Source organism: Pholcus phalangioides, unplaced genomic scaffold (genome assembly GCF_987345545.1).
Source record: "Pholcus phalangioides strain wild (caught in Gottingen) unplaced genomic scaffold, Ppha-v1.0 ptg000015l_1, whole genome shotgun sequence".
Lineage (NCBI taxonomy): Eukaryota > Metazoa > Arthropoda > Arachnida > Araneae > Pholcidae > Pholcus > Pholcus phalangioides.
In genome coordinates this window covers 100040946-100068545 of record NW_028301608.1, presented here as the reverse complement: position 1 = coordinate 100068545, position 27600 = coordinate 100040946, and the positions used below count along the sequence as shown (strand labels likewise).

General features: G+C 36.6%; 2 protein-coding genes across 2 annotated transcripts; both read left to right on the top strand.

The window, feature by feature from the left end:
* The first annotated feature begins 449 nt into the window (after positions 1-449).
* On the top strand, positions 450-15476 carry LOC149077197 (retinol dehydrogenase 5-like). The gene is made up of 5 exons (XM_089244940.1): positions 450-764; positions 8159-8371; positions 8494-8676; positions 9667-9799; positions 15072-15476. Exons 1-5 carry the CDS (start codon positions 548-550, stop codon positions 15409-15411), a joined length of 1086 nt encoding a protein of 361 aa, XP_089101066.1. The 5' UTR covers positions 450-547; the 3' UTR covers positions 15412-15476.
* Positions 15477-19965: 4489 nt separating this feature from the next.
* Positions 19966-27021, top strand: LOC149077196 (short-chain dehydrogenase/reductase family 9C member 7-like). The gene is made up of 5 exons (XM_089244939.1): positions 19966-20235; positions 23477-23689; positions 23812-23994; positions 25790-25922; positions 26035-27021. Exons 1-5 carry the CDS (start codon positions 20028-20030, stop codon positions 26381-26383), a joined length of 1086 nt encoding a protein of 361 aa, XP_089101065.1. The 5' UTR covers positions 19966-20027; the 3' UTR covers positions 26384-27021.
* Positions 27022-27600: the final 579 nt, after the last annotated feature.

Below are 27600 nucleotides of genomic sequence, written 5' to 3'. Positions count from 1 at the left end.
ATTCGTAAACTATGATTTTATTTTTACTGCAAGCTGTAATTGGGTTTAAACCTGTAGTTTTGTTTTATAAATAAATAAATAAATAAATAAATGTGCGAGAATTTTTAAACACCCTGTATATCCTCGAATTCAAGTTAATTCCTTTTAAAAATAAGGCACAAAATGAGACTTTTCTATCAAAACGACGGGAAGGCGGAAAATGTGAAAAGTTCGGGATGTATGGTCAGTCATATCTCTTGTCTTGGAAAAATACAGGGAAAAGCTTTTATTTTTTATTCTGAATTTTATGTCACTATATATATATATATATATATATATTTATGTATGGAAAATTGCTTAAAAAATGCAAATGCTATTGAATCCCAAAGTAGTAAATATGATTATCTTATTGTACGTGGTGAGAGTACGGAATTATCAAGCACGTGGAGCGAGATAACAAGGAAAAACTCACATTATATCTTCGCCAACACAAACACACAGTTTATCATTTTTCCCCCATTAAAAATGATCAAGAGCTCGAAAGATCAAAGATGAATTCACTCTGAAAATGGCCGTCGTTCCGGTTACGTTTCTGTATATTTCCTTGTGGGTTTGTGCTCTATTTGTACTTCGAACTGTTTTGCCAGCTTGTATATCATGCATTTACAACGACATATCAGTCTTTTTACTAAGCACGTGGTTATGCTTTGCCTTTTACCCGTTCTTCAAGAAGATGTACTTCGATGAAAGAGTTCGATCTCAAAATAGAGCCGTGCTAATTACTGGTAAGTCAAGATTTCGTAAAATTCATGGTTAACGGCTGTGTTCACCCATGGAGGAAAGAATAACAGGAGGTGACATCAGGAACGAAAATTGAAGCCGTTGTGGCAACCATATGGGCTGACAAGTAAGCCCGAACAAACCGCTGTTTTCCCTATACTTAACATGGGTTTTGCCGGATCGAATTCTTTTAAAATATTAATAACTAAATAAATTTAAGCACCATGACTGTTTAATGCATCTTCAGGTAATCTACATGATCCAATAAAGGGGAAAAATAAAATCTTATCCTTATATAAGGGGTTGTTATATTTTTAATTTATTTTTGAAAAAGGGGAAGATCACTTTTCACTCTCGACTCGTCATAAGTTTTTAGTTCAGTGACTTCAATTTATTTTAAAAATTTGATGCATCACATTAATGTCAATGGCAATATGATTAATTAAAATAATATGAAGCTGCAATAAAATGCAATTTCATAATTTTTTTCTTTTAACTGTTTATCTTGCCTTTTTGCTTCGTTCATCATTATCATAGATTCGGGACATTTCGAAAGTGTTTCAGGCCCGTGGGTGCTCGTCTTAAGCTTTACAAGAGGATTTTTTTTTTCAGAACTGATTTCTGAATCAGTTCTGAGGTGCTCGAGCACTTTCTGACAGGGCCGTAGCTAGGATTTTTGGCTACCGGGGCAAAAAGCATTTTGCCGCCCCCGTGCCTCAAACAAGATACGGGGGTGGGGGGCAAAGGTGGAGTCGACTGATCTAATGTATATATGATCTGACATCATCATCATCGTGCCCCCCCCCAGCAATAATGACCTTGCCCCCCCCCCCCCCAGACTTTCAAGTCAATCTCCGCCTATGGCCTCAAAGTACTGGAAGTGCTCGAGCGTCCTCCGCTACTGTGTATTTATGGTTTTGCTGCCTGTAGGCTGTACAAAGTTCGCCACCCTTCTTCCGTTCCACTCTAATATTCTTGAGTACGTATTACTGAAATATATGCCACCCATCCGAACTTTCCGCTATGTAGATGTATTGAGAAAAAAATATTAAAAAATAAAAAACTTTTTTTACGGCCGCGATAAGTCATCTCTCTCTGGCCTATAGTATTTAGAAAAATAATCTGGGCTGTTTTTTTCCTCTTCATTTTGTGCCAATTACTTTGCTTTTAAAGTGGTATGTGTACGAAAATTTGACAAAAAAGTTTCGAATTGAATTTGAAATCTAAAATTGTGTCTGTGTTCGAGTTTTTGCCTGGAATGGAGAAATATTTCTACAATATTTTAATATATACAGCTGAAAAGCGTTATATATGCTAATGTTTTGCATATATAATGTTTTTCGCAAAAAAAGGCAGATTTTTTTTCAAACACCGCTTGTTCAAGTGTTTTTAAACATTGTATTTCCGTCAGCACTGAGGTAATACATGTTTTGGCATAATATTTTTAAAATTAAAATGCCGAGAAGAAATTTTGTGGCACAAGATATGGGTAAATTTTGGTTATTTTTGCAAAAGGTTCCATGTTGTTGAAGTTAATATTCGAAAACAAATAACAACTAAAATTGTAAAAGCTCCCGTTCAATTGTATAAATATATCCAAAGAATTTGAGAAAAAGAAATCGAGTTCCTAAAGTGAATAGTAAATTGTTAAATGATTTTTAAAAACGGGGATGTTTCTCATAGGAAAGCATGGGAAGCCACGGTTTGTTTGGGCTTACTTGGTCCCTTTAATAGAGCGATCACTGGCTTCATCTGGCAACCCAGATTCCCCGTGCTTTCTCAACGGAGGCGCTGGTCGCGTCACCTCCTGTTATTCCTTCCTCCATGGTGTTCACCGACAGAGTTTACCTGCAATCGCAGGTTAAAGGATTAACGATCGTGAACGTATTGGTAAAATATTCGGGATCTTAACCCATCCGTGCCGATCTCTAATCCTTTAACCTGCCATTGCAGTTAAACCCTGTCGATGAATAAGGCCGTTAGAGTTTGGGATTGCAGCGATGTCGATTGTAATCATTGGGTATTATTGGACATCATTTTCATCAGGCCAGATATTTAACTGATGTAGCTATATACAATAAGGACTGCTACTACTGCATAACCATGCTGCACCGCGTAGACATTCCTCCGCGGAATTTCTAACGAATCGGTACATATCGGAACGGAACGTGTTCTGTGTGTATGTGTATGGATAACCCTAAAGTTTTTATAAAATTATTTCCTTGATTAATTATAAATTTTCATCAATTAAGAAACTATTTCTTTCAAAAATTTTGGAGTTATTTCTGTGTCAATTGCCATACATTAGATCAGTCGGCTTCGTCATTGACGCTGAAGTTGGAGGGGGCATCTCTGCCCATGTCAATGGCTCTGGGACTAGTTCTGAGTTTAATTATATAAATGTTTTCTAAAAGTAATTATAAAATATTTTTTTCTAAAAGTAATTGTGTGTAAGATATTTTTGAAAATTAATTACAGGTTGTTTTTTTTTTTTTTGTATGTAATCGTAAAATAATTTCTATACGCATTTTAAGTATTTTCTTACACGTTAGTTTAAGATAGAATTTTAACGGTTTCTTTACTTTTGATGTTTTATGAAATTTTTTTACTGGAATTACACTAGACGAAATTTGGAGGCCGGTGTTTTCACATAAAATTTTAAATTTTACTGATTCTGGAATTACTTCTTTCATTAGTTTTGAAATTAGTTTTAAAACTATTTCTTGCATTAGTTTTAAAATTATTTTTTCATTATTTTCTTTCATTGTTTTCTATCATTATTTTAATTATTTTCCTTCATTATTTTAATTATTTTCCTTCATTATTTTAATTATTTTCTTTCATTATTTTCATTACTTTCTTTCATTATTTTCATTGCTGTCTTACTTTCATTCATTATTTTCATTATTTCTTTCATTATTTTCAGAATTATTTCTTTCATTAAATCAATTTTCTGTTCTATTTTTCCATTATAAATTATTTCTTCCATTAATTGCAAATTATTAATTTTTAAATTGCATCTTTCGTCAATTTTTAATTTCATCTTCCATCAATTTTATAATTATTACATTTTTATAAATTTCGAAATTTTATCTGCAGCATTAAATTTTATTTTGTTTCGGTTTTGTATTCGCTAGAAAATAATTGTGCTGCCATCTAGATTTTTATAGACGAGCTTCCCAGTCGCTATATTTGTATTATGACGTGTGATGGATATAAGGAAACGTTCGGGATTTGCAACGGGCATTATAATACAGAATGATAAAAAAATCGCGCAACTCTCGTTATGAAATATTTTATTTTTAGACGCTCTAAAGAAATAAATCTAAAAACTATCCCTTTAATAGTATTGTCTGGTTCGACTCTGTCGAGAGTCGAACCAGACTATACTACTCCCTTTCAGACAACAGATTTAATTTATTGGAATTTTCAAGATATTTTTACATTGTTGATACTCAAAAAATGCTTTGGAAACCATAAATGCCACCAAATTTTTATTTCTGTTCATTTATTTATTTAATATTATTTTTTGCAGAAATAATTCGCTTCGTTCAAATTTTTTCATCCAAGATAATGCAGGGTATATTCATATTCACACGTCATTTTTTTATGATTTTATTACTAACATTTATGCAGTGAATCCCACTTTTCCCGGAATCTCTTTCTCCCGGAAGTAATCTTAAAATCCCCCCTGAAAGTTCAGCATTCAGTACTGCCCTGTGATGAAAGTCCCAAAGTATATATTCACCATATTTCTGACAAAAAACTTATACAATCATTTAAAGCAGTTAGTGCAAGCAAATTTTCCAGAAAAAAAAAACCACATTTTCGAATTTTTCAATTCTCAAACACTGTGAAATTTTCTGCGTCTGACTGCGTTCAAGTTTTTGCTTTCTACCCCTGTATTAGAAATATTTTCAAGATGTTTTAATATAAACTGCTGGCAGGCATTATATGCCTGCCCCCCTGTATTTGCCAATGTTTCCCACTGAAATGCTATTTTCTAAACACCAAATTTTCTATTAGATAAGGGACATTTTTTTTCGAACACCACATGTTCAAATGTCTTGAAAATTTGTGTCTCTCAACCATAAGGCGTCACATCTACTCGTGGATTTCTTTATTAAAATTATTTAAAAAGTTTTATGGCACAAAATGTCGGTAAATTTTGGTGATTTTTGAAAAAAAATGCATGTTGCTGAAGTTAAAATTCAAGAAAGAAAAAAAAACCAAACAATTAAAATCCTAAATGCTCGTGATAAATTGTATAAAAATTATTCATAGTATTTGGGGGAAAAAATTGGGTGCCTAAAGTGAATAGAAACTTTTTAAGCATCCCTTAAAGCAGCGGTTCTCAACCGGTTGTGCACTCCCCAGGGGCTCCGCGGCCACTCGAGGAAAATAAAAAAAAAACCAGTAAAATTTTAAAAATAGTTATAAATATTTTTAAATAGTAAAAATAAATCAGTAACTTTGATGAACTATTTAAAAAGTTGACCTACGGGGCTCTGCCATAGAATTTTTTTACTTAAAAGGGCTCCGCGCGCGAGTCAAAAAAGGTTGAGAACCGCTGCCTTAAAAGAAGGAGATTTTTCCAATAGGGAAGCATGGGAAGCCAAGATCGCGCACCAAACCCCTTAAGTCAGGGCTCAACTCCCTGAGGTCATAAAATATAATTCCGCAGTGAGAAAAGCAACTCACACGTATATGCATACAGTTTGAAAGGAATTAAGTTTTTCTAACGAAGCAACATTTATGGATACAAAAACAACATTTGTGACAAAATATCACAACATATGATCATAATGTAAATCTCTTTTCGTGAATAGAAGTGCAAATTCTTTTTGTTGTATTTGTAGCTATTTTTTGTTAGGCCGTGATTACACCTAAACGTGTTACTACTACTAAACCACACATGCACCTCATCCACATTCCTCCGCGGAACTGCTAACGAATTGGTGCATGTTGCAATGTGCATGTACATATTGTGAATCTAACATGTAGTTTGTTTCTGTGTAATGCTTATTATAGTTCTGTCATCTATTTTTCGAACTCAGAGTGAAGTGTAATGATTGAATAATTGTAATGTTGTAGAGGTCTGTTGCTCTCTGTGGCGAGACTTTTTAACGGGAGATCAGCTCTCGCATTCGCGCTTTGAAGTTGGGAACCACTGAAAACCAAATTCAGCTGACCACAACTGTGGCAACGGCTGGGATTACACTATAAATGTTTTATAAAAGTTATTTTATAAACTTTGAAAAATGCAACCAATAAGCGTTTATAAAACTTTTATAGTGTAATCCCAACTTTAAAACACTTTCCTTTTTGTTGAAATTCAAAAAGGACCTTCAATCAGAGATTGAAAATCTGACTGAAGGTCCTTTTTGAATTTCAACACCAGAATTTTTTTTCAGTGCACCAAATTCTAGTGTTGCTTTCACTATATTAGCGCAAAGCCTGTTAGATGCAAATAATTAATCTGACAAGAACACAGAATCAAATTTATGAAGGTTATTTTCATCAATGAACGCTCTCAGCCAACGATGATAAAATAAATGTTTAGCTTAATCGGGGGTTTTCGATTCCTGAACAACACAAATGCGACAAGCGGTAAATTTAAATTTCTTCTAGTCTCTGTGTGAGCGGTCTCATATGACGAATCCATCTGTTATTCCAGCTCTCCTACACTCCTTGAAGGCGAGTTCTTCGCTTCATGCTTTTCTTGCTGGCCTAGTAAAGGCGGATGTTCAATTCTCCTCCAGTCCCCATTATTTCCGTGAATACGACTTTTGAATCATCTGACAATACTGGGTGCATTCGTAAAAGTTGCGTAACGAAACCATTTAAACGCTCATATCTCAGGAGATATTCAGATAACATCGGCGTTTTTGATATCTGATTAAAACAAATTTAATGATACCATTCTGGTTTTCATATAGGCGTAAGGCTCGTGGCCCGCTTTCGAAATGAAATTATTTTAAAGCTATATCTCGAGAGGTTCGCAACGCAAATAGAAGTCAATCGTGTCGTCTGATAGACATTTATGAGGCAAATTCAATGATGCTACTTTGGTTTTAATACCTTTTGGTCTGGCCACCAGTCCCGCGGCCCGCTGTTGTAATGAAATCGTTTAACGCCATATCTCAAGAGGCCCGCAACGCAAAATACATCCAATCTTATCGCCTGATACACATTTTTGAGATAAATCCAATGATGCTATTTTGGTTTTAATACCTCTCCCGGTCTAGGCACCAGACACGCGGCCCACTTTTGTAACGATATTATTTTACTGTATATCTGGAGAGGTTCGCAACGCAAATAGAAGACAATGATGTTATCTGATAGAAATTTTTGACAAAAATCCAATGATATTACTCTGGTTTAAATAATTTCTCTTCAGGTCTTGGCACCAGATTCGCGGCTCTCATTCGTAACGAAATTGTTTTACGCCATACTTCGAGAAGTTCGCAACTCAAATACACAAAATTGATATGAATGAAATCAATAGACTTAATGGATACTATACCAAGGGGAACGGGGAAAAAAAAGCGTCGTTTCTCTCCACCGGGAATCGAACCCTTGACCTCTTCCGATTGGTTCGATTCCAGGAAAGGGAGAAACGACGCTTTTTTCTTGTTCGCCTCTGCATAATCCCAGAATGCTTATTGATTTCATGTTTCTTAGGCGAGCGAAAAGTCATCTCTTGATATCGTTTATTAGCTATCATAAAAACAAATTCGATGATACCAATTTCATTATGTCAATACCTACCTTGCAAAAGTAGAACGTATTCACGTCAAAACTTTGTGAACCTTCAAACTTGTGACCGTGTCTATGAAGCACATGTCACAGCCTACCGTGATTATTTTGAAAATAGGATTGTAATCGGAATATTGGTGTAATTTTTCGTGTAGAAAAATTAGAAAAATCCTCATCAAACTTCTCAATAACGATTGCGAATGAAAGAGTTGAAAAATATTGCTTAATAATGCATAAATAAAAGTCTTTGCCCCTGGCTAAAAAACCAACTTGACCACACAATGAACCAGACACTGCCAAGAGCATCAGTATGCATGAAAATGTAAAAAAAAATTACTTTTCATTTAGAAGAGTACATTGCTGCCATTTATTAAAAAAATGCATTAAATATTTAAAAAATTAAATATTTCATGGTGGATTTCGTGACTTTTGGATCACTCTGTAGAATTGTTGCAGCAACATATGGTCATTATAACGAGCATCGATCGTAGGGTGGGGAGCTTAAAATGCATGAGGAAGCCAAATTTTAATTTTCCAACAGATATATAGAAATTAGATATTATATTAAATTTTTCCCAGATTTGAGAAGATAAAGATCCGTCAAGATCTCTGTATCAGCTTCTTTTCTCCACTTTTTCAGGTTGTGACAGTGGGTTCGGACACGAGCTGGCCAAGAGACTCTCATCCAAAGGCTTCCAAGTGTTTGCAGCATGTCTCTCTGATACCTCAGATGGCGCCTCGACACTGAAAGAAATCTGTAAAGGGAAGCTGCACGTGATTAAAATGGACGTCCGGAAAGACGAAGACGTCAACAACGCACTCTCTTACGTCAAGAGCAACATCGGGGATTCAAGTAAATACGATAATGATGATAAATAACTAAATTAATTTTACTTTCATGACACTCATTATAATTACTTATCCTTTCATTTCATAAATATTTTTCATTTTTAATCGTCTTTATTTTTTCTCAAGGGCTCTGGGCCGTTGTTAACAATGCTGGTATCTATAGAGGATTCGATGTAGCACTCACAAAAATCGATGATTTCGAAGATACTTTGGAGACGAACACGATCGGCCCGGTTCGTGTCACGAAGGCTTTCCTTCCTCTACTCATGGAATCTGAAGGCCGTGTCGTCACAGTCACTAGCATTTCAAGTAAAACTGATTCCATCTGATCATTTCACATTAATGCATTAATTTAATTAGTTTCTAAATGATGATATTGCATTAGAGCAGAGTGTTTCCCAAAGTGGGCAACATTTAATTTATTTTACAGTTTGAATAATACCGAAACACACACACACACACACACACACACACACACACACACACACACACACGGGTTTTACATTGGCTCACTTTTATAAAACTTCTTGTTTGATCTTATGCTAGACAGTAACAAATAATATATACTGAGATTTATAAGGTACGGGAATCCCTCACTATACGTGGTTTTGTTTTACGTGATTTTGAAAAGTTAATTTCATAAATTGCTATCCGCAAAATTTGGTCTGTAGTTTGATTTTAATCCTGAGAAAATGGGCTTCCAAACCAGAAGTATGACACAATTGAAATAACAAAATCCGTTGGATTTGTTGATGTAGATGAGACAAATATGGAAAAAAAGCTCATACATCTCACCATATCTCATCAATGAGCATCTGGTTTTTTGGTGACGCATCGACAATGCCATCAATGTTCACGAACTGGCTGGTCCCGTCGCGAATTGGCAAGAGTAGCAACCCTTGCGGCCGTACGGGTTGCCACTCTAGGTGGGGGCACCAAATCCGAGTTAAAAGAGCGAAAAAAAAAGCGTAGGCGGGGCAGTCAAAAATAAGTCCCACAGGAACAGATATTTTTGTCTAGCCGCCACTGAGGAGCAGTCACAGAAAAAATACGGGATGTTGTGACGTCCCGTATATTTTTCCTTTTGTAAGATTCCAATTTACTCAGCTGATAAAAACTCGTTATTTGGAGAAGTATTCCCTGCAATGGCAATCGATAGCAGGAACCACTGTTTTGAAAATGGGAAAATTCAGAACCAACTATAAATGAAAAATATAGTTAGCACACACTTATGTAATTAGGACGATTTTAATAATTTCACTATTAAATGATTAAAATATATATTATTTATGTTTTCAGGTTGGCTTTCAGGTCCACACTGTGGAGCTTATACCATGAGTAAATTTGCAGCGAAAGCATTTTGCGAAACCCTCAGACAAGAAATGAGACCTTTCGGTGTGAAGGTGATCCAGATTGAACCAGAAACATTTCGGTGAGAATCTTTGAATGAATGCAATTTTTTTACTGTCTAATCAACGTAGAAACAGTCTTCTAGGCCAGTGGTTCTCAATCTGGAGCTATCCCCTCCCTGTGCTCCTGGAATATTCTGGGGGGGGGGGGGCACGGGTTCAAATCATATAAAAGGGGAGCCATGACAAGTGGTGAGGGCAGGGGGCACAGGAAGATGTGAAGAAATATAGCTTCCAAGTGAAATGTGTTGGGGAAAATATGCTTATATATACATATTCCCCAGCAGAACTGTCTATGGAACCTTGGCCATCTTAACTCGAGTCCCCATGTGGTTATGGCTCGGGGTTCTCATGCCCATAGGGAACCTAAGTGATCTGGTAATATGATTTTTGAGTGTATGTCAGCTGTTACGATCATATCTACTGTAGATAAGTAGCCTATAGGGCCCCAGAACACAAAACCACCGCAAGGAAGTAACTCAATGAACTCTGGCCCAGGACCTATGAACCGGGATTCATGTGTCGGAAGGGGCGATTCATTGTGTATGCTCCTTGGACCGCCCCGTGTGTGGGTCTCTGCGTTTTACACAGACCTATTTTCCTATATACATAGTTCGAATCATGGGAAAATTATCACAACCCCTCCCCCATTTTGGATCCGTTCCTGGCCCAGGCTAACAGAGATCGATATTATTTATACAATTTTGTTCATTACGACCAGGGCTGGGATTTTTATGCCCTAAAAACTTCTATAAAAATGCATTTACGCCCTTAAAAACCGTAAACATGCTTTATAAAACGAAAAATATGTTTTGAAAATTGTTCACATTCCTATCTCAGATAACTACAAAATAATATGAAAATGAGAAGAGTTGATGCAGTATAAACTATATTTTGAACCATTACTTATTGTATGAACAAATACTGTAAGTAATATTCTTCGTTTTACTAACCTTTACGAGTTTACGAGTATCAGAAAATCAATAACAAAGCTTTCAATTTATTTATTCTTTTACAGTTAATGTGCCAAGCACACGCACAGAAATTTTTTTAATGTAAAAACCGATAAAAAGGAAACGATTTTTTTCTCGTCATTGAAGACCTCGTTAACCGAGTTAGCAAAACAATATTGTTTGATCTGTGCAGAACACTTTTTCTAACCCTATTCAAAGAGAAACGAATTTTCTCAGTTTCTGTGAAGTTCTTTGCTTCACTTTAGGTATGTTCAAAATTCGATTTCATAAGAATTTTTCATAATCGATATAGAAATTATTTGCAGTTACTATAAGGGTAAATTCCGAGGAATTTGAAAATAGTGAGGCCCTATGGTTTTTATCTGGACCTGGTCGAACTTGATCAGATGCAGTGAGGTAATCTCATACGAGAGCCGAAATTTCCCAAAAATATTTTCCTTTTTTTGGGTACGTTTTCCCTAGGGTGACCATACGTCCCGTATTTCCCTTGACAGTCCCGGTATTTTCTCTTTTTTTGGCCGTCCCGACTTTTTGGCAAAAGTGTCCCGGTTTTTCCCGTATTTCACACGAAGCCTACTTGAATTTTTATTCTTTATTAAAGTCGAAGATTAAAATTATTTTTCAACTCAAATTATTTTATGATAGTTACAACTATATATGGGATATTAATCTCCCGCATTTGCCTTGGTAAACGTTTTTTTTTCCGTGGAATACATTTTAATCCACTGCAATTTGCAGTAATGCATCATTTCCCGCCATTGTGATTTTTCCGTAATTTCAACAATATTTAGCAACTTTGTTTGGTTTTGGCGTCGTTTATGGCGATAATTGGCGAAGTCCCGTATTTTCCCGTATTTGAAATCCCGATGTCCTGTATTTCTCTCGAGGAAATATGGTCAGCCTAGTTTTCCCCCACTAATTCGGTATCAACGTGCTGCCATCTATAGGTAAAAATATATAACCAATAATTCGGCTTTAGAAAAGCATTGCACAAAATTAAACAAAATAATAATTCTTTTTAATCGACAAAACTCTCAAAATTTCTCCCAAACGCTGAACCCCCCCCCCCCCCACCGCGGACCAATTTTAGTCACTTTTTCCCACGAGTAACCATCGCCGATTCAGGTGATTAATCTGTTTACAGCCAGAAAACAAGAGTCGTTGACGGGCTAGTGTTTTATGCTCCAAAAATTCAATGTCATTGCTGATTGATTGGGAAACCTGAATTTCAGGATACTTTACCAATCAGCAACGACGTTTAATTTTAAATATATATTTCAAATTCGTTGACGATTTTTTCAGAATACAGTTTATTGCAAGGGCAAGAGCGTAGTGGGATATAGCTGGGACGCGTAATTACAATCCCTACTATCTTAGTAACACGGGATGCATTAGCACGCCGGTGATTGGTTACTGTGAGCAAGACGTCACGAGAGGCGGAGTTTTGGGCGAAACTGAATTTCAAAGTTCATTGACGAAAAATGAAAGCATATTTTATGGAATCAGTGAATGATTCGTGAGCCGTTATTATTGTCTTCTCGATACACGTGAACCGCATTTGATTAAATTTGAATAAAAGTGGAAACATTTTTTAGTAAATCAATAAATGACAGCAAAGATGGGGGAAAAAAACTTGTATAGGTTTCAGACCGAATGTGGAACACACAACCTTCGGTACGCGAGTCTCGTAATATAACCATTACTCCAACGGTGGATGTCGGATTCCAGCACAATCAAATGTATCTATTGTTAAACGTCACCACTAAATATTTCACCAGGAGTGACGTAATAGTTCATCACTCGTTTCGGCCAATCACGATGGATATACCCATCCTTCGGGAACGCTTCGATATCTCTACGAGATGGGAGGCGGAGTGTGTCCGGTCTTCAAAGGTCAAAGGCCAATCACGATGTGCTAAGTTCCTATAATGTAGCTAGAAATGTAGAGATTGTTTATAAGCAGCCGGGACACGGGGCACAAATTTGAGGAATGATTAATTGCGAAAATTCTTAAATCAATCATTCAAATTATAATCATTCTTAAATTAATAAATCAATTAAGATGTCACTAAATTACTTGAGTTGGTAGCCCGTGGGTTTCGTGGAGCAGTTCCAATGTGGCCCGCGAGTCTAAAAGGTTGTAGACTCCTGTGCTAAGTAATATAATACTGTGTGTGCGTGCGTGCGCGTGTACGTGCGATATTTTTTGCTGATAAAATTTTGTTTGTAGCCGTTCGTTGGTTACAGACAAAAGTAACTAAGAAAAGTACCATTTTCTCATGTCGAATGTGTTTACAAAATATGAACGTTTAGAGTCTGGGAATGGCTGAGATTCCTAGACCTGGAATGAGGACGCATCCTCCCGCAGCTTTGGCTATTTTCCTTGCATAAGTTTACAACAATGGCGCCACTAACAAAAAAAAACACAATAAAGGTTTTCTAACCAAAACAGAACCACTTTTAAGGTGCATACATTTTTATACAGTGCTTTTCAGTGAAGGGTATGCATTTATTTATTATCAAGCATTGAGTTGTTGTTTCTGAATTGAAGAAGAAGAATTGCCTGATTCTTTAATAAACTACTCCAGGGCCATCTTAACGCCACGCCGTCGCAGGGTCTTCTCGGGTACATAGGGGGCACTCCACGATAATAGGATTAAGTACTATTCAGGTGCCCCTTGGACAAATGCCTCGTTTTTCCACGCGGAAATTCGAGCAATAGACAAAGGCCACGTAATTTTAGAGCTCTCAGATGAGGGCTTTTCTCGCCCGGATTTATAGTTTCCTAGCCTGTGGGAGAGATATACAAATTTTGCCTCCCTTCACCCATTCTAGTCTGGTTTTCTAGACTACTTATACCTCCAAATTAGCCTTCCTGGACCCGCTTAGCCCCCTCCAACATCATAAGTATGCCTCTATGTCTAAGTCACTCTTTCGGTCTTTCACATGCTTTCCAGATTCCGGGATATTTAAGGGTTTCGTGGCATTTAATCATGTGAAATACCAAAAAGGCAGCTATGGATCCCCCAGTTGGAAACCCGTGCCCTAGAAAGCGAGTAATCAGGTCAGTGAGTAGTCAGGAGTAGTGACTTAGAGCGCGTGCAAGAACATGAATAAAAAAAAGAGTGGCCAAGAGAGTGAAGGCATATATCAATGAGTGACCAAGAAAGTGTGCAAGCATGTAAGACACCAAAAGAGCTGAATAGACAGAGAAGCCTGTTTACAACAGTGGGACCAAGAGGGCTATACCCCAGGATGGCAAATTTGAGAAGTGAGTGGACAAAAAAATTAGACGAGATTAAGAAAAGGTAAAGGGTAGAAAAATTGTGTAGTCCACAGGTAGCAATTTCTGATTGCGAAGGTAACTTTTCATAGGACAGTCGACGCCGCTTATCACGGATAATGTTATCATTCAGGTATTGTTATCACATCTGCAAGGAACTGACCGTGACGTTATCCTTTTTAGCATAATATGGTCGTTGGCACAAAGTTGATTCGTCCAACGGGGACCCGAACTCATGGCCTAAGATTAAGTGTTTCATGCGGTAGAGCATGAAACTCTTAATCTATCGTAAGTCGTACATGGATAGAGACTGATCTAGCCGGGCCAATGCCTTCTAGATAGCTTAGTAGTATCTAGGTCAGGAATCTTTAGCCCGTTGCTCGCGAGAACCATCATGCTCCCTGAAGCACATAGAGTGTTCGATGCTCGTACTCGATTTCGTGCTCACGAGTGCTCGATCAACGTCCCAATTAAATATGTTGAACAAACTGCATTCAAGGATTGAAATCATTCTGATTTCATTCACACGTATGTCAAACTTGCCGTAATGGTGCTCTTCTTTTCATGATGGGTACAGGCAGTGCTCGCGACTGAAAAAAGGGTTGGAAGGTCTCTGATCTAGGTGTATAACGGAGTATCTAGGGGACCGGGCCCGTTTTAGTTCCACCGTGGCCTACGTCTCCTGAGATGAACCAGCTTATATCTCTTGGGGGGGGCAGAGGGGGGGGAGGTTGGTCTGGGGGAGCGCACATTTTAGAATAGAATAAAAAAATGAAACAATTCAACATTTTGCAATCACACACACACAATTATGTGGGAAAGAAAAACATTTGTCCCGTTTCAACAATTCCGTTTAACGTACGCCCCGTCCAACCAAACGGGATGTATGGTTAGCGGACTTGCGCACAGGACTTTTTTCGGATAGTTGTTATTCGGTTGTTGTTATCATAAACCCAAAAGTCCCGGTATGATTGCATTTAGCTGCATTGGACTGTATTATCACCAACGAAAATTTTAATTTCAGTTTTCTGTTAACAGGACACCTATTTGTTCAGACGTTGTTGTAAGTGGTTTTGATGCCTGCGTGAATGACCTCGATGAGAACACTCGAAGCCGATACAATGAGCTATACTTCGATAAGCTCAGGAGAAACTTGAAGAAAATCATCGATTGCGCATCGTCTCGCGTTTACATAGTGATAGACGCTCTGGAAGACGCAGTCAGTTTATTGGAACCGAACAATGTCTACAAACCCAGGAGGAATCTATTCTTCACCATACTACTATTCTTCCTCGAGAATATTCCTAAACCTTTCTTCGAGTCATTAATACAATTTGGCAGGTACATAGGCTATCTACCAACCCCAAGAAAAATGTGAAGTTTTTGACTTTGTGTGTATTTGTATTTTATGTTTGATTATGCAAATAAATGTATACCACTTACTGTGTATGCTTTGTATGAATAAGTTTGCCTCGGAAGCTTCAACACACCATATATAGTGGCGGATTTACTGTTTTGCTGCCTGTGGGAAACACTCATTTTGCCGCCCCCTTCTTCCATTCTATTCTAATTTTCTTGAATCACTCATTTCTTGAATTGGCCACCCTGTACCCAGTTGGGAACTACATCTGTAAATACACCAGTGGTCTCTAAGTAACTCGTCACGTCACTCTTTTGGTAATTCATATGGTTGCACACCGTTTTGGTTACTGACATGCTTGCACACTGTTTTCGTTACTCACATGCTTACACATGTTTTAATTATCCACACATGCTCGCATACTCTCTAGGTCACTTTTTTTGGCCATTCGTATGCTTGCACGTTTTGGTGACTCTTACTCACACACACTTCCTAGGTATATAGTATATCATGTTGTACGATCTATCATGTTTACCAACGACGCGACGCGTGGGTATTATGCATAATCGCCGGTAAAAGTGATAAATTTAGGGAAATTTATCGAACTTACCAAAATGCTTAGCTATATTATGCATAATAACCGGTTGTTACGTATAATAATCGGATTTAGCACATTTACCGTAATATAAATAATGAAGACTCGATAATCTGGCACACTCTGTGCTGGATCACTGGCTTTACCAAAATCGCCAGATAGCAGGAAGTTAATAGAAGAAGGATGTTCAAATAATATTAACATCTGTCCACTGACATGCAGAGACACGTTTTTCTCTTCTATGGGTTCGAAGAAAAACCCCCTTGAAACTCCGGATTACTGGTCAAGTCGGACTAGCACACAGCTAGATTATCGAGAGTCTACTTTAATGAGTCAAATCGATTTGGGCCACTCGAAGGAATTCAATGCAAATGTTTTGGTGACTGATCTTCCTTTTCTATTCCTATTCTGAGCATGTCCAATTATGTATAGATCTATACACCGTATATCACAGTTTTGGTGTCTTTATATAAATATCAATATTGCATGAACTCATGTTAAACCCCAGTCATGTATCGCCAAAAGGACCAGGCAACTCTTAACTCCTGAACGATCAGGGACGAGATAACTCGTCCTACCACAAATGGAAGAAATTTATATTCCAGCTCTCCCAAGTTTTTTCTAATGCGAAGCTTCATTAACAGAAGTTGTTTAAACCTTATTCCGTTTTTTTTTATACTCCTAAAATGTTTTTAAATCTTGTTTAGTGATTTTTCATGATTTCGTGGCATTAATTTTATGAGGTCATGATCACCACTTATTCGTGGTGTAATTTGTTATCAATACCTCACCAAGATCCTCGATGGATCCAGGATGACTCCTCAGACTCCTCTCTAGTAAGATTAATAGGTTCTTGTAAAAATTCAGGAATAGTATTTTTAGATGGCAATTCAAGTGGCTCAATGATGACTCATACTTTTCAACCGATTTTTCAGTTTCAGTCAAATATGCTTCAGTGTCATAAAAGGAAATATCCATCGATGGCCATTAAATATGCTGAAATATTCAGCAAGTTTCATCCTATTTCTGGCCTTGGTCAACAACAAAAGCAACAATCACATCACAGCACTTCATCCTGAGGCTTGCACAGTAAAAGCAGTAAAATTATGTTGCAGTTTTCTTTTCGCCAGGCAGTGTATAAATGAGCTTGCAGTTCCTCGAACTGTGACTTTGTGCCATACAATATAAATTGAGGAGTTTATTTTCAAAAAGAACATTTCCACTTTTGCTAAATTTACAGAAGTGAAAAACGATGCGTTTGCAAAATAGAAATAGAAAATAGCCCAACAGGTAGAATATAGGAATGACAGAAGAATATTTATAAACGCTATTGTCACGAATAATGTCTCACAAGAACTTGAAATGAGCAGGGGATGAAACAATCTGCAAGACGTCTCAGATTTATTCACGGAACAGCAATTTTCACAGTTATTTACAGGTAGCGAGTTCACGATATATGCTAATCTGAGAGCGGCTTTCAAACAAGAGTTCTCGCAAGGAGGATAAAGTCCAACAAACAGACGCCTCTCTTGTGATGGCATCACTTTTTATAGGTACGGTAGAAGTTTCGAGAAAATGTATATTTTCGAGAGAATTCTATCTCAGTACCAAATTAGTGGCGCCACTTGACGGCCAGAAAATTAACCTACCAAAAGAATCTGGATGTTTCGCGTTGCCCCTTCACATTTCTGTTTCGGCAACAGGACATTACCGACTTAGAGGAGTTTTTCACGAAATACGCTACACAATTTACACAATCTTCGTAACACTATGTTTCTTTGTTTCTTGTGATCAACATTCAAGAATTTTCCCTCATTTGAATTTTGTAAATGTTCCGTTTTGAATGAAAATTAGTGGAAATGTTACCTTTTGATTGAAAATTAGTGGAAATGTTACCTTTTGATTGAAAATTAGTAGAAATGTTACCTTTTGATTGAAATTTAAGCTGGTCAATTCTGAAAAATTGGAAATTTCTACGTTACTTGTTAGACGGTTATACCTAGCCCAGGAAGGTATTCTTACTGCATGGGCTGAGATACGGGCTGGGACGTCCCCCAGCGTCAAAGATGGAGTCGATTGATCTAATGTATATATGAATTAACATAGTCATCACCATCGGGGCGCCCCCCTCCCAGACTTCCAAGTCTATCTCCGCCTATGCCTTACTGCCCTCTCATCATTAACATAAGAAACACGATTATTCTACAGTAGAAACTCCATAACCGACACTCCCATTTAGCGAACACCCCCACTGACAGACACAATTTTGAATTACATCGACTTGGATCAATGTATCCTACTATCCGTCACTCGTCGTTAGCGGACAGAATTTTCGGTCACCTGGTTGGCCGTTATCGAGAGATGAAAAATATCTAAATGAATAAAAAAGGTGGATAAGTTCCATTTTGATCAGGGCCGTCATTTCAACTTTTTCCAGGGGAGGGCAAAGAACATGTACTCAATGTATTTATAATTTTATATTCAAAATGGAACCATTTTTAGTGTATTTTCAAAATCCAGGGGAGGGAATTGCCCCAAATGACGGGCCTGCTTTTGATCGAAACGACTAACATTTCATTGTAATTTCTACAAAAGAATATACCCATTTGAATAATCCCGATTGCATAATCCGACAGAGCTTATCTCAAAGATTCATAAACCGTTAAAAAAGGCATTTCGGGGAAAAAAAGTGGAAATGTTCCCTTTTGAAAATAAGCTCCTCAATTAAATTGTTTAAAAGTAAAATCGGACATTTCATTTATTTTACTTAAGAACGGTGGTACGAGCGGGGACAAAGATTTAGAAATGTACGGAAGTTTGGTGGCCTTTGATTCATGGTAGTGAACATTTTAATTTAATTTCATAAATAGGTATGCAACGTTATACATAGGTGCATAGGTGACAGTGCGCATTGCATTTTACTGGCGAACCGTTGGTCCTAGAGGTTAAAATTAGAAAAGGTATCTAAATAACGTGTAAAACTCAAGTTTGTGTCATTCATGTTGCAAGGGGGTGTATAGTTATTATAATTAAAAAATAACTTTCTATTTAACTTTCTTACCCAATTAGAAAGTTGTTAACCTGTCTCTCCTGAGGCCAAAAAAAAATTCCATGTTTCTAAGTGCAATATTCACTGAGATATTTGAATTTAAAAATCAAAGGAAAGTTGGAAATCGCAACAAAACTAAATAATTAGCCGGGACATCTGAGGGCCCCCGGTTAGGCCTATGTGTTAATTAATACGCCCTACGCCGTATTTAATAATGGTAAAAATATCATTATATGGGGGAAACCGTTTCATCCGCATTTAATGCTGCTTTTTTTTTTCAAACTTTCCTCCGTTTTTCAAATTCGAATATATCACTGAATATTTCACTTAAATACGGGGAAATTTTTTAGTTGGCATCAGGAGAGATAGGGCAAAAGCTTTATTACTGGGTTTTGGGGGGGGACGGTATAAAAAGTTAATTTTTTTTTAAATTTCAATAACTATACAACCCCTTGCGACATGAATGATATATCTGAGTACTAGACGTTATTTGGAAACTTTTTTCCTAATTGAAAAATTGCCTCTAGGATCAACGGTTTGCTAGTAGAAAGTCATACGTCCTGTTTCTTATGCACCCTGTGTAATACCTATACAATGCATGATAAGTAAAAGTGATTATTTTTGTAACGGAATAGGGGGTTTCTTTCCTGAAGGAAAGAAGCATTAACGCTTGCCTTAAACAATCGAATATTTTGTATGAATTCCGTTCGCGGAATTGATCGAAATCTTACTGTTAAGGAAAAGTCCGCGCAAGATAAATTCAAACAGAACTCTATATGATATCGAAAGCAGGCAACATATCAAACGCTTCAGGTTGATTTTCTGAGTGTAATTCTTTTTCAAGGACATGGGAAAATGTAGACAACGGAAATGGCAACACTTTTTTTTCCCCATCAATTGGAATCAGGAAAATTATATAATGGTGTTTTCCCTCTCACTTTCTGATCCTAATTTAGTAGAAGACGTTCAGACATAATCGCGTAGTTTGAAATGTTGTTCCAATTTCTGTATATTTTCGCGTGGGTCGCCGTTTCAACGCTATGTTACACACATGCTGTGGCTCACGTGCTTGTGACATGTTACGCTGTAGCTTCAACGTTTTTTGTGACTGCAATAATAGCGTATACTCTGTACCCATGCTTCAAAGAAATATTCAATGTTCGAGTGAAAAGTTTTGGAAAAGCAGTGTTTGTTACGGGTAAGTTGTGAATTCCCATTACGTTTTCGAATGTTCTTCCAACCGTATACACGCTATCTGTTTGTTAGTGTTCAGTTCAATTAAACTGAAAATTTTAAACTATTATGAACAATAATTAGTACATGTAGTTAACTTACATGTAGTTCTCGAGAAAACTACGAAACCCGTATATCCGGGAACATTCCCATATTTTACTGTAATTTTGGCCGTCCCGACTATTTATTTACAAAAATGTCCTGGTTTACCTCGTGTTTTTTTTCAATGAAGCTCACTAAAATTTAAAATATAGTAACTGGAATTGTAGATAGATATAATTTCCATAACTTTATCAACTACATTGTGATAATAATGACTAGGGTTAAAGGATTTTTATGCTCTAGAAACTTGTAAAAAATGCTCTATAAAAAAAGCATTTGTGCTCTTAAAAAAACTAAATATGCCCTATAAAAAATATGTCCTAAAAAATTTTCCATTCCTATCTCGAATAACATTAGTTTTAGCAAAATAATATGGTAGTGAGAAGTGATGGTGTAGTCTTCACTATTTTGAACCATTGTTTATTACATGAACAAAAACTCTGCGTTAACTATTCTCATCGAACCAAAATTTTCCTTTTAAGTTTCCTCCCCACAAATTCAGAATTACTCTGTGCTGCTATCTATAGGTGAAAATACCTAGCCAAATACTGTATTTAGCTTTAGAAAAGTATTGCACAAAATTTTTAAAAAAAAGTTTAAATAATTAATTTTTATAAGATAAAAATTCAAAATTTCCCGCAAACGCTAAAAGCCCTCCCCACCACGAGTTACCATCACCGTCACCTCCTAGGGATAGTCCTTCACACGGTGCTCGTGACGTCAGTAAGTTTTTCGTGAAGTGGCCAGCCTGTTATGAATTAGCAAAATTTTTTTTCCGAAAACACATTTTCGAATTTTGCAATTTTCAAATACTATGTTTGTGTGAAATTTTCTTCTTCTAACTATTTTATCTGAACTAGAAATATTTGTAAAATATTTTAATATAAACTGTTGGTAGGCATAATACATGTTAATGTTTTCAACTAAAATGCTTTTTTCTCAAAGCCAAGTTTCTTGTTAGATAACGAAAAATTTTTCAAGCATCACTCATTCAAATGTATTGAAATTATGTCTCTCAACACTATAGTGATACATACTTTAACACATGAATTTTTTATTAAAATTATTTATAAAACATTTTTATATGGCACAAAATATATGTAAATATAAGTGATTTTGAAAAATTTGCATGTTGTTGAAGTTAAAATTTGAGAAAAAAACCAATTATTAAAATCCTGAATGCTCGTGTTAAATTGTATAAAAATATCCAATAATATTTAAAAAAAACCGAGTCCTTATAAAGTGAATAGAAAATTTATAAATTTTCATTAAAGGAAGGAGATTTTTCCTATAGGAAAGCATGGGAAGCCAAGATCGTGAACTTTAAGAAGTCACCAACGAATAAGCATAAGTATAAAATACACAAACTTCTAATGCATTTTCGACACACAGTGGGTGCCGTAATGCATTAAAAGTTTTGTATTTTTCGTATATTTTGCTTTATTCGTTAGTGACTTAATATTCTTGGGTGAAGCTGATCTACTTTATCCATCGATGAGTCCCCCTTACGGCAAATTTTTAAATTGTTTAAAAATAAAAACGACCATTCACGCAAACCATTTTAATGGATAGTTCTTATTACCGACCATTTTAAAATCAGAAATTTAATTGTAACTATTAGCTTCTACGTACAGTAAAAGTCCGTTTATTACGAGTAATTTACGAGCGATCGTCTACAGCAGGCATCTTCAACCCGTTGCTCGCGAGCACCACGGTGCTCTCTGAAATACACGGAGGGAAATACACACATGATCGCGAGCACTCGATCAACGTTACATAATTACACCCCCCCCCCCCACCTCGTGCAATTTGCATTCAAGGATTGAAATCGTCCTGCTTTCATGCATTCGTATGTCAAACTTGCTGCAAGGGTTCCGCTTCTTTTGATGATGGGTATAGGCAGTGCTCGTGACTGGAAAAAGGTTGAAGAACATGTCCACAGCGCTAATGTTAAACACACAAAAATATTCGCTTACAAGCAAGTTATTTTATGAATGAAAATCAGAACACGTTCGCTATGACGACAACGAAAACACTCGAAAAGCGTTATCTTTTCCTCCTTTCTTCAAGAATGGAACATATAATGGACCGGGAAGAGTGGCATTTTCTTAATATCTTCACCCCTATTCATATGTATTTATAAACGGGACATGTCAGTACCTCCTAATAGATAAGAGGACCACCCACATGCTGGTATCTTATCTTCTTGTTACCTATATAGGAGTTGGAAAAGCACAAAGTTCTATCTGTAGGGTGAAGTAGTGCACGACCTATGGTTTTGACATCGTTGTTATTTCCTTGGGAAAATCTTTCCCTCTCTCCTTTCTTGGAATCTTCCAAAACTGAGCACAGGGCAAACAGATCTTAATCATTTTCTCTGTCGTAAGTTGTTGTTCTCTGCCAGATCTTGCGACTTCTTTTTAAACGAGAAAATTGTACGAGTGAGATAGACTCAGACATATTTAAACTTTTTTTGCTATGGAAGGAGAAAAGAAAAGTTTAGAAATCGAAACAAACTTCAGATTTTATTCAAATGTGAAAAAATAAGTAAAATCTCGAGAAATTCGGGCTTCTATCGTCAATTTTGTTTTTCTTGTTATACGATCAGAATTGTTTATGCATAAAGAATAAACCCTGGATGCATGTTTCAGCAGAAGTATTTAAAAATAAAAGGATAAAGGAAAGGTAAACGTATCTAGTTTGTTCCCCCCCCCCCCATTTATATGTTTCTACAGTACAAGAAACTAGAATTCGTTTCTAATGAGAAGTCCCTTACAACAGCAATCGTCCCTCTGATTGTGAACTGTCGTTATAACGGACTTTTACTTTACAATGATAATCTATTCTTTTAAGCCGGAGCAATGGTCCAATAGGCTCCGCGGACCATAGGTTGAGAAACACTACAATAGACAGTTATATCACTACATTTCCACCATTAAAATATTTCAATCCCATAATAATACGGGAGCGAAGTCCAGAAAAACGAAATGCTTGCAAAAATCATGTTTGTACACATACTCTTATCTTTAACGTGTACTAATGGAGTAATTATCATGTTAAATATCTCAAGCAGTCAGAAATTTCATGTTTACTATTTCATGAAGGTTGCGACACAGGGTTCGGACACGAACTGGCCAAGAGACTAGCATCTAAAGGCTTTAAAGTGTTCGCAACAGTGTTCTCCGATACCTCAGATGGTGCCTTAACGTTGAAGGAAATGTATAAAGGGAAGCTGCACGTGATTAAAATGGACGTCCGAAATGACGCAGAGATCAAGAAGGCCGTCGCTTACGTCAAGAGCAACACCGGTGATTCAAGTAAGTGATTCAGACTAATCCGTGTTGAGATTTCAATCATTTTAAGCTTCAAATAATTGATTTTTTTTTCCATTCTCGAGTATGTACGTTAATATTGTTCTCTCCTTATTTCGTTTTGCAAGGGTTATGGGCCATAGTGAACAACGCTGGTATCTTCAAGGGTCTCGACCTTTTACTAACGAAAACCGAAGATTACACTGATTGTTGGGAGACGAACACGATGGGTGTGGTTCGTGTCACGAAAGCTTTCCTACCACTACTCATGGAATCAAAAGGCCGTGTCATTACAGTGACCAGCTTGGCAAGTACGTCAGTTTCCATTGGAAAAAAAATGTATACAGGGTGTCCCACAGATTTAGAATTATTTAAAAAAAAACCATGAAAAAAATCAGCAAATTGACTTACTGAGTTGAGGTTTGCACCCTTAGACTTGTCGAAGAGTCTGATTTTTTTTCAGCACAAGAAAATAAAATAATCGAAATTCTCGCCGATAGCTGGCTCTATTTGGTGCCACGAAAACATAATACAATCGACGCTCGTAAAAATAACCATCCGTTATGACTACCGTTTGGACAGGTCCCAAGTTCTTTTTCCTATTTCCGCCATGTTATTTTTATTCAATGATTCGGATGTTTTGGCTTTCGACATCGATTCATTAGTTAACTTCTTTCAAGGGACAGAGCGGGGGCCATGTTTGGTATTTGCATTAGTTAACTTCCGCCAAAACTTATCATTTGAGATCTAAATATATAGAGCTCCGTTCACCTAAGACTGAAATGTCGAATGAATAACTTTCAGAATGAAAACATAAATTCGCTTTGCTCTATATTCTTCCATTGAGAAATTGAGTAAAATGGCGAGAAATCAACCACTTCTTCGAGTGAGTGCAGTGCGCCTTGCTATGCTTCTCCCTGTTTCCAGTGAGGCACTATTTAACCACAGGGTGACAACGCTTTAAGTTTTCTTATCCAAGTATCAAAGGTCAAGGTCAAACACACTCAACGACGGATTTTTTCCTCCATTCCTTTGCAAAAAAAAATAGGGGCTGAGCTGAGCCGAGTTCGGTCACTGTAATGGTTTGAATGATATTTACCGGTAGAACCATAGCAAGGCGCACTGCACTCACTCGAGGAAGTGGTTGATTTTTCGCAATTTTACTCAATGGAAGAATATAGAGCAAAGCGAATTTATGTTTTCATTCTGAAAGTTATTCATTCGACATTTCTGTCTTAGATGAACGGAGCTCTATATCTTTAGATCTCAAATGATAAGTTTTGACGGAAGTTGACTAGAGGAATCGATGTCGAAAGCCAAAACAGCCGAATCATTGAATATTCCGAAGAGTACGTTATTCACCATAATGAAAAACTGTAATTCAAATTATGAAAGCAAAAAGAGTTTGGTTTCTTTCTTCGCGTAGTCGACACGAGAAGAGGGAAATTACAATAGCTGATAAAGCGGAGACGCTAAATTTTATCATTTATGGAATCGTTCGATATAACGACCTCCCCATGTAACGTCCGCTCTCCGTCGAACGAATAGGGCCGTTATAACGAGCGTCGACTCTACGTGTAAAACAATTCTGGATTACAGCAACTTCACCTACTGTGTTTTTTCTACCAGTTTCAGCATTAAATTTTTTCAAAAAACCTAATAATGCAACAAACCGTAATTCAATTCGCATTAACTATTTGTCTAGGAATAATTTGTTCATAAGCTAGTTTTCCCATCGTCTTTTAAAGGGATTAAATTTTCTTATTATCAGGAACGTCATCTATTGGCAAGAATTTGAACTTATATAATTTCTTGTATCAGAAAAAAATCCTATCATTCGATAAGTCTTAGTATATAAACATAGTGCACGCTGGGTCTCGATTCTGCGAGTCGACGCTGTTACGGATTGCTTTAACGACTCGCAGAATAGGAAACCAGCGTGCACTCCGTACCCTAAATCGCGAAGTTGAGCAAACCGCACCCCGGTACGTAAATTTGCTAATATTTTTCATGGGTTTTTTTTTTTCGTCCAAATTTATGGGACACAGTATTTCTTCGGATAGTAAAAGAACGTCTACTAAATAATTATGCCGTATGATTTTTCAGGTCGGTTGTCGACTCCACACGTCGGTCCTTACAGCATGAGTAAATTCGCAACGAGGGCATTCTGTGAAGTTCTCAGGCAAGAAATCCAGCCATGGGGTGTTAAAGTTATCGAGATCGAGCCGGATTTCTTCCGGTAAGGAGGGTCTTGTCTATTTCTATAGGTTGCATTGAATCTAAATTTTAAAATTTTCGAGTAGGCAATAGTAACTTATTATGCATCTGATGCGGCTTCGTTTTCATTTCAGGACGGCACTAACATCGGAAGATGCACTAACATCCAAATTCGATGATGATATCAAACTTATCGACGATGATATCAAAAAAAATTACGATGAGTTGTATTTTGAAGGGTTGAAGAAATATCTTAAGAAGACTATTAACATGAGGTCTGATCGAATATCCATAGTGATCAATGCTCTAGTAGACGCTGTCAGTCTATCGCAACCAAGGTTGGTCTACAAGCCATGCAGGAACATCTTGGCCGACTTATGGACGTTTATCTCGGAACGTATTCCTAAACCCCTGTTTGATGCCGAAATGCGACTAATGGACCACGCGCTGTCATTACCATCACCTAAAAAGAAATTTTTATAATATACATAACCTTCATAAAAATTGAAATAAAAAACTAAACGAAAAACTTCTTGGAAAAATCGTCATTTTTTTCAAGAAATTCTTCTTCATCGGCATCTTTAAAAAAAAAAAACGGTAAAACATATTTATAATAATTATTTATTATTCATCATAATTTAGTTTATATTTATTGAATATTACTGTATTGAAAATGTGAGTACAGTCAACCCTTGGTTCACGAACGCAATTCGTTCATGAAGTCCATTCGTAAACCGAAATGATTTTTCCCATAGGAATCGATGTGAACGGATTAATTTGTTTCTGGGACCCAGAAGATTTCTAGAGCCAATTTCAACAACCTTAGTTTACACTATAGTGCGTAACGTAAAATCAATTGAAATCATCATATTTGCATTAAAAAAATACTTCCCCTAGAGAGAAACAATTCTAACCTTATGAGATAGCAAGGTTATATTTCATACCAAGGCAGAGCCAGAACCATATGTTGTCTCATCAATTTCATCTATAAGTATTAAATTAAAAGTCAAAGCTCTCGAAATTCTGCCTTCAAAGCAATTTGGTTGTAATGCCTGCCCAATCGAATTCGTGGTTCTGTAAGTAATTTGCTGCCAAGTTTTTTCAATAAGCACTATGAGCGATACAAGGCATTAAAATTTTTCTAGAAGTGAATGAATATTTATTCTGTGTCAGATATTATTGCAAAACACCTCTGAAAAATACACCTCCGAATCTATAAATTTCTACAATTTGCAAACTTTTTTGCCGAAAACGAATATGGCTTCGTAAAAATCCGGGAAACCGTAAACGCTTTGTTAAACTTCTCAAAATTTATATACAGTAGTATTGATAAGTATAGATACACAGCCGCCATACTTTTAGATATTTCCAAAGCATTTGATAATGTGAACCATACCATCTGAAACTTGATTCCTCTGGAGTTAAAGGAAACACATTGAGCCGGTTCATCTTTTACCTACATAATCGTCAACATATGAGTTGAAGTACAAAATCAGTAAAGTGTATTACTATAAATACGAGAGTCCCTCAATGATAAAATTTAGCTCCCTTACTTTTCATAATTTTTGTAAATGATTTCTGCAAATTAAACAAACATTTTTGAAACCATGATAACATATGCTGATGAATCGGTACTATTGTACTCTTCAAACGACATTAATACATTAACAGCTCATCACAACCAAGAACTTCGTTTAATA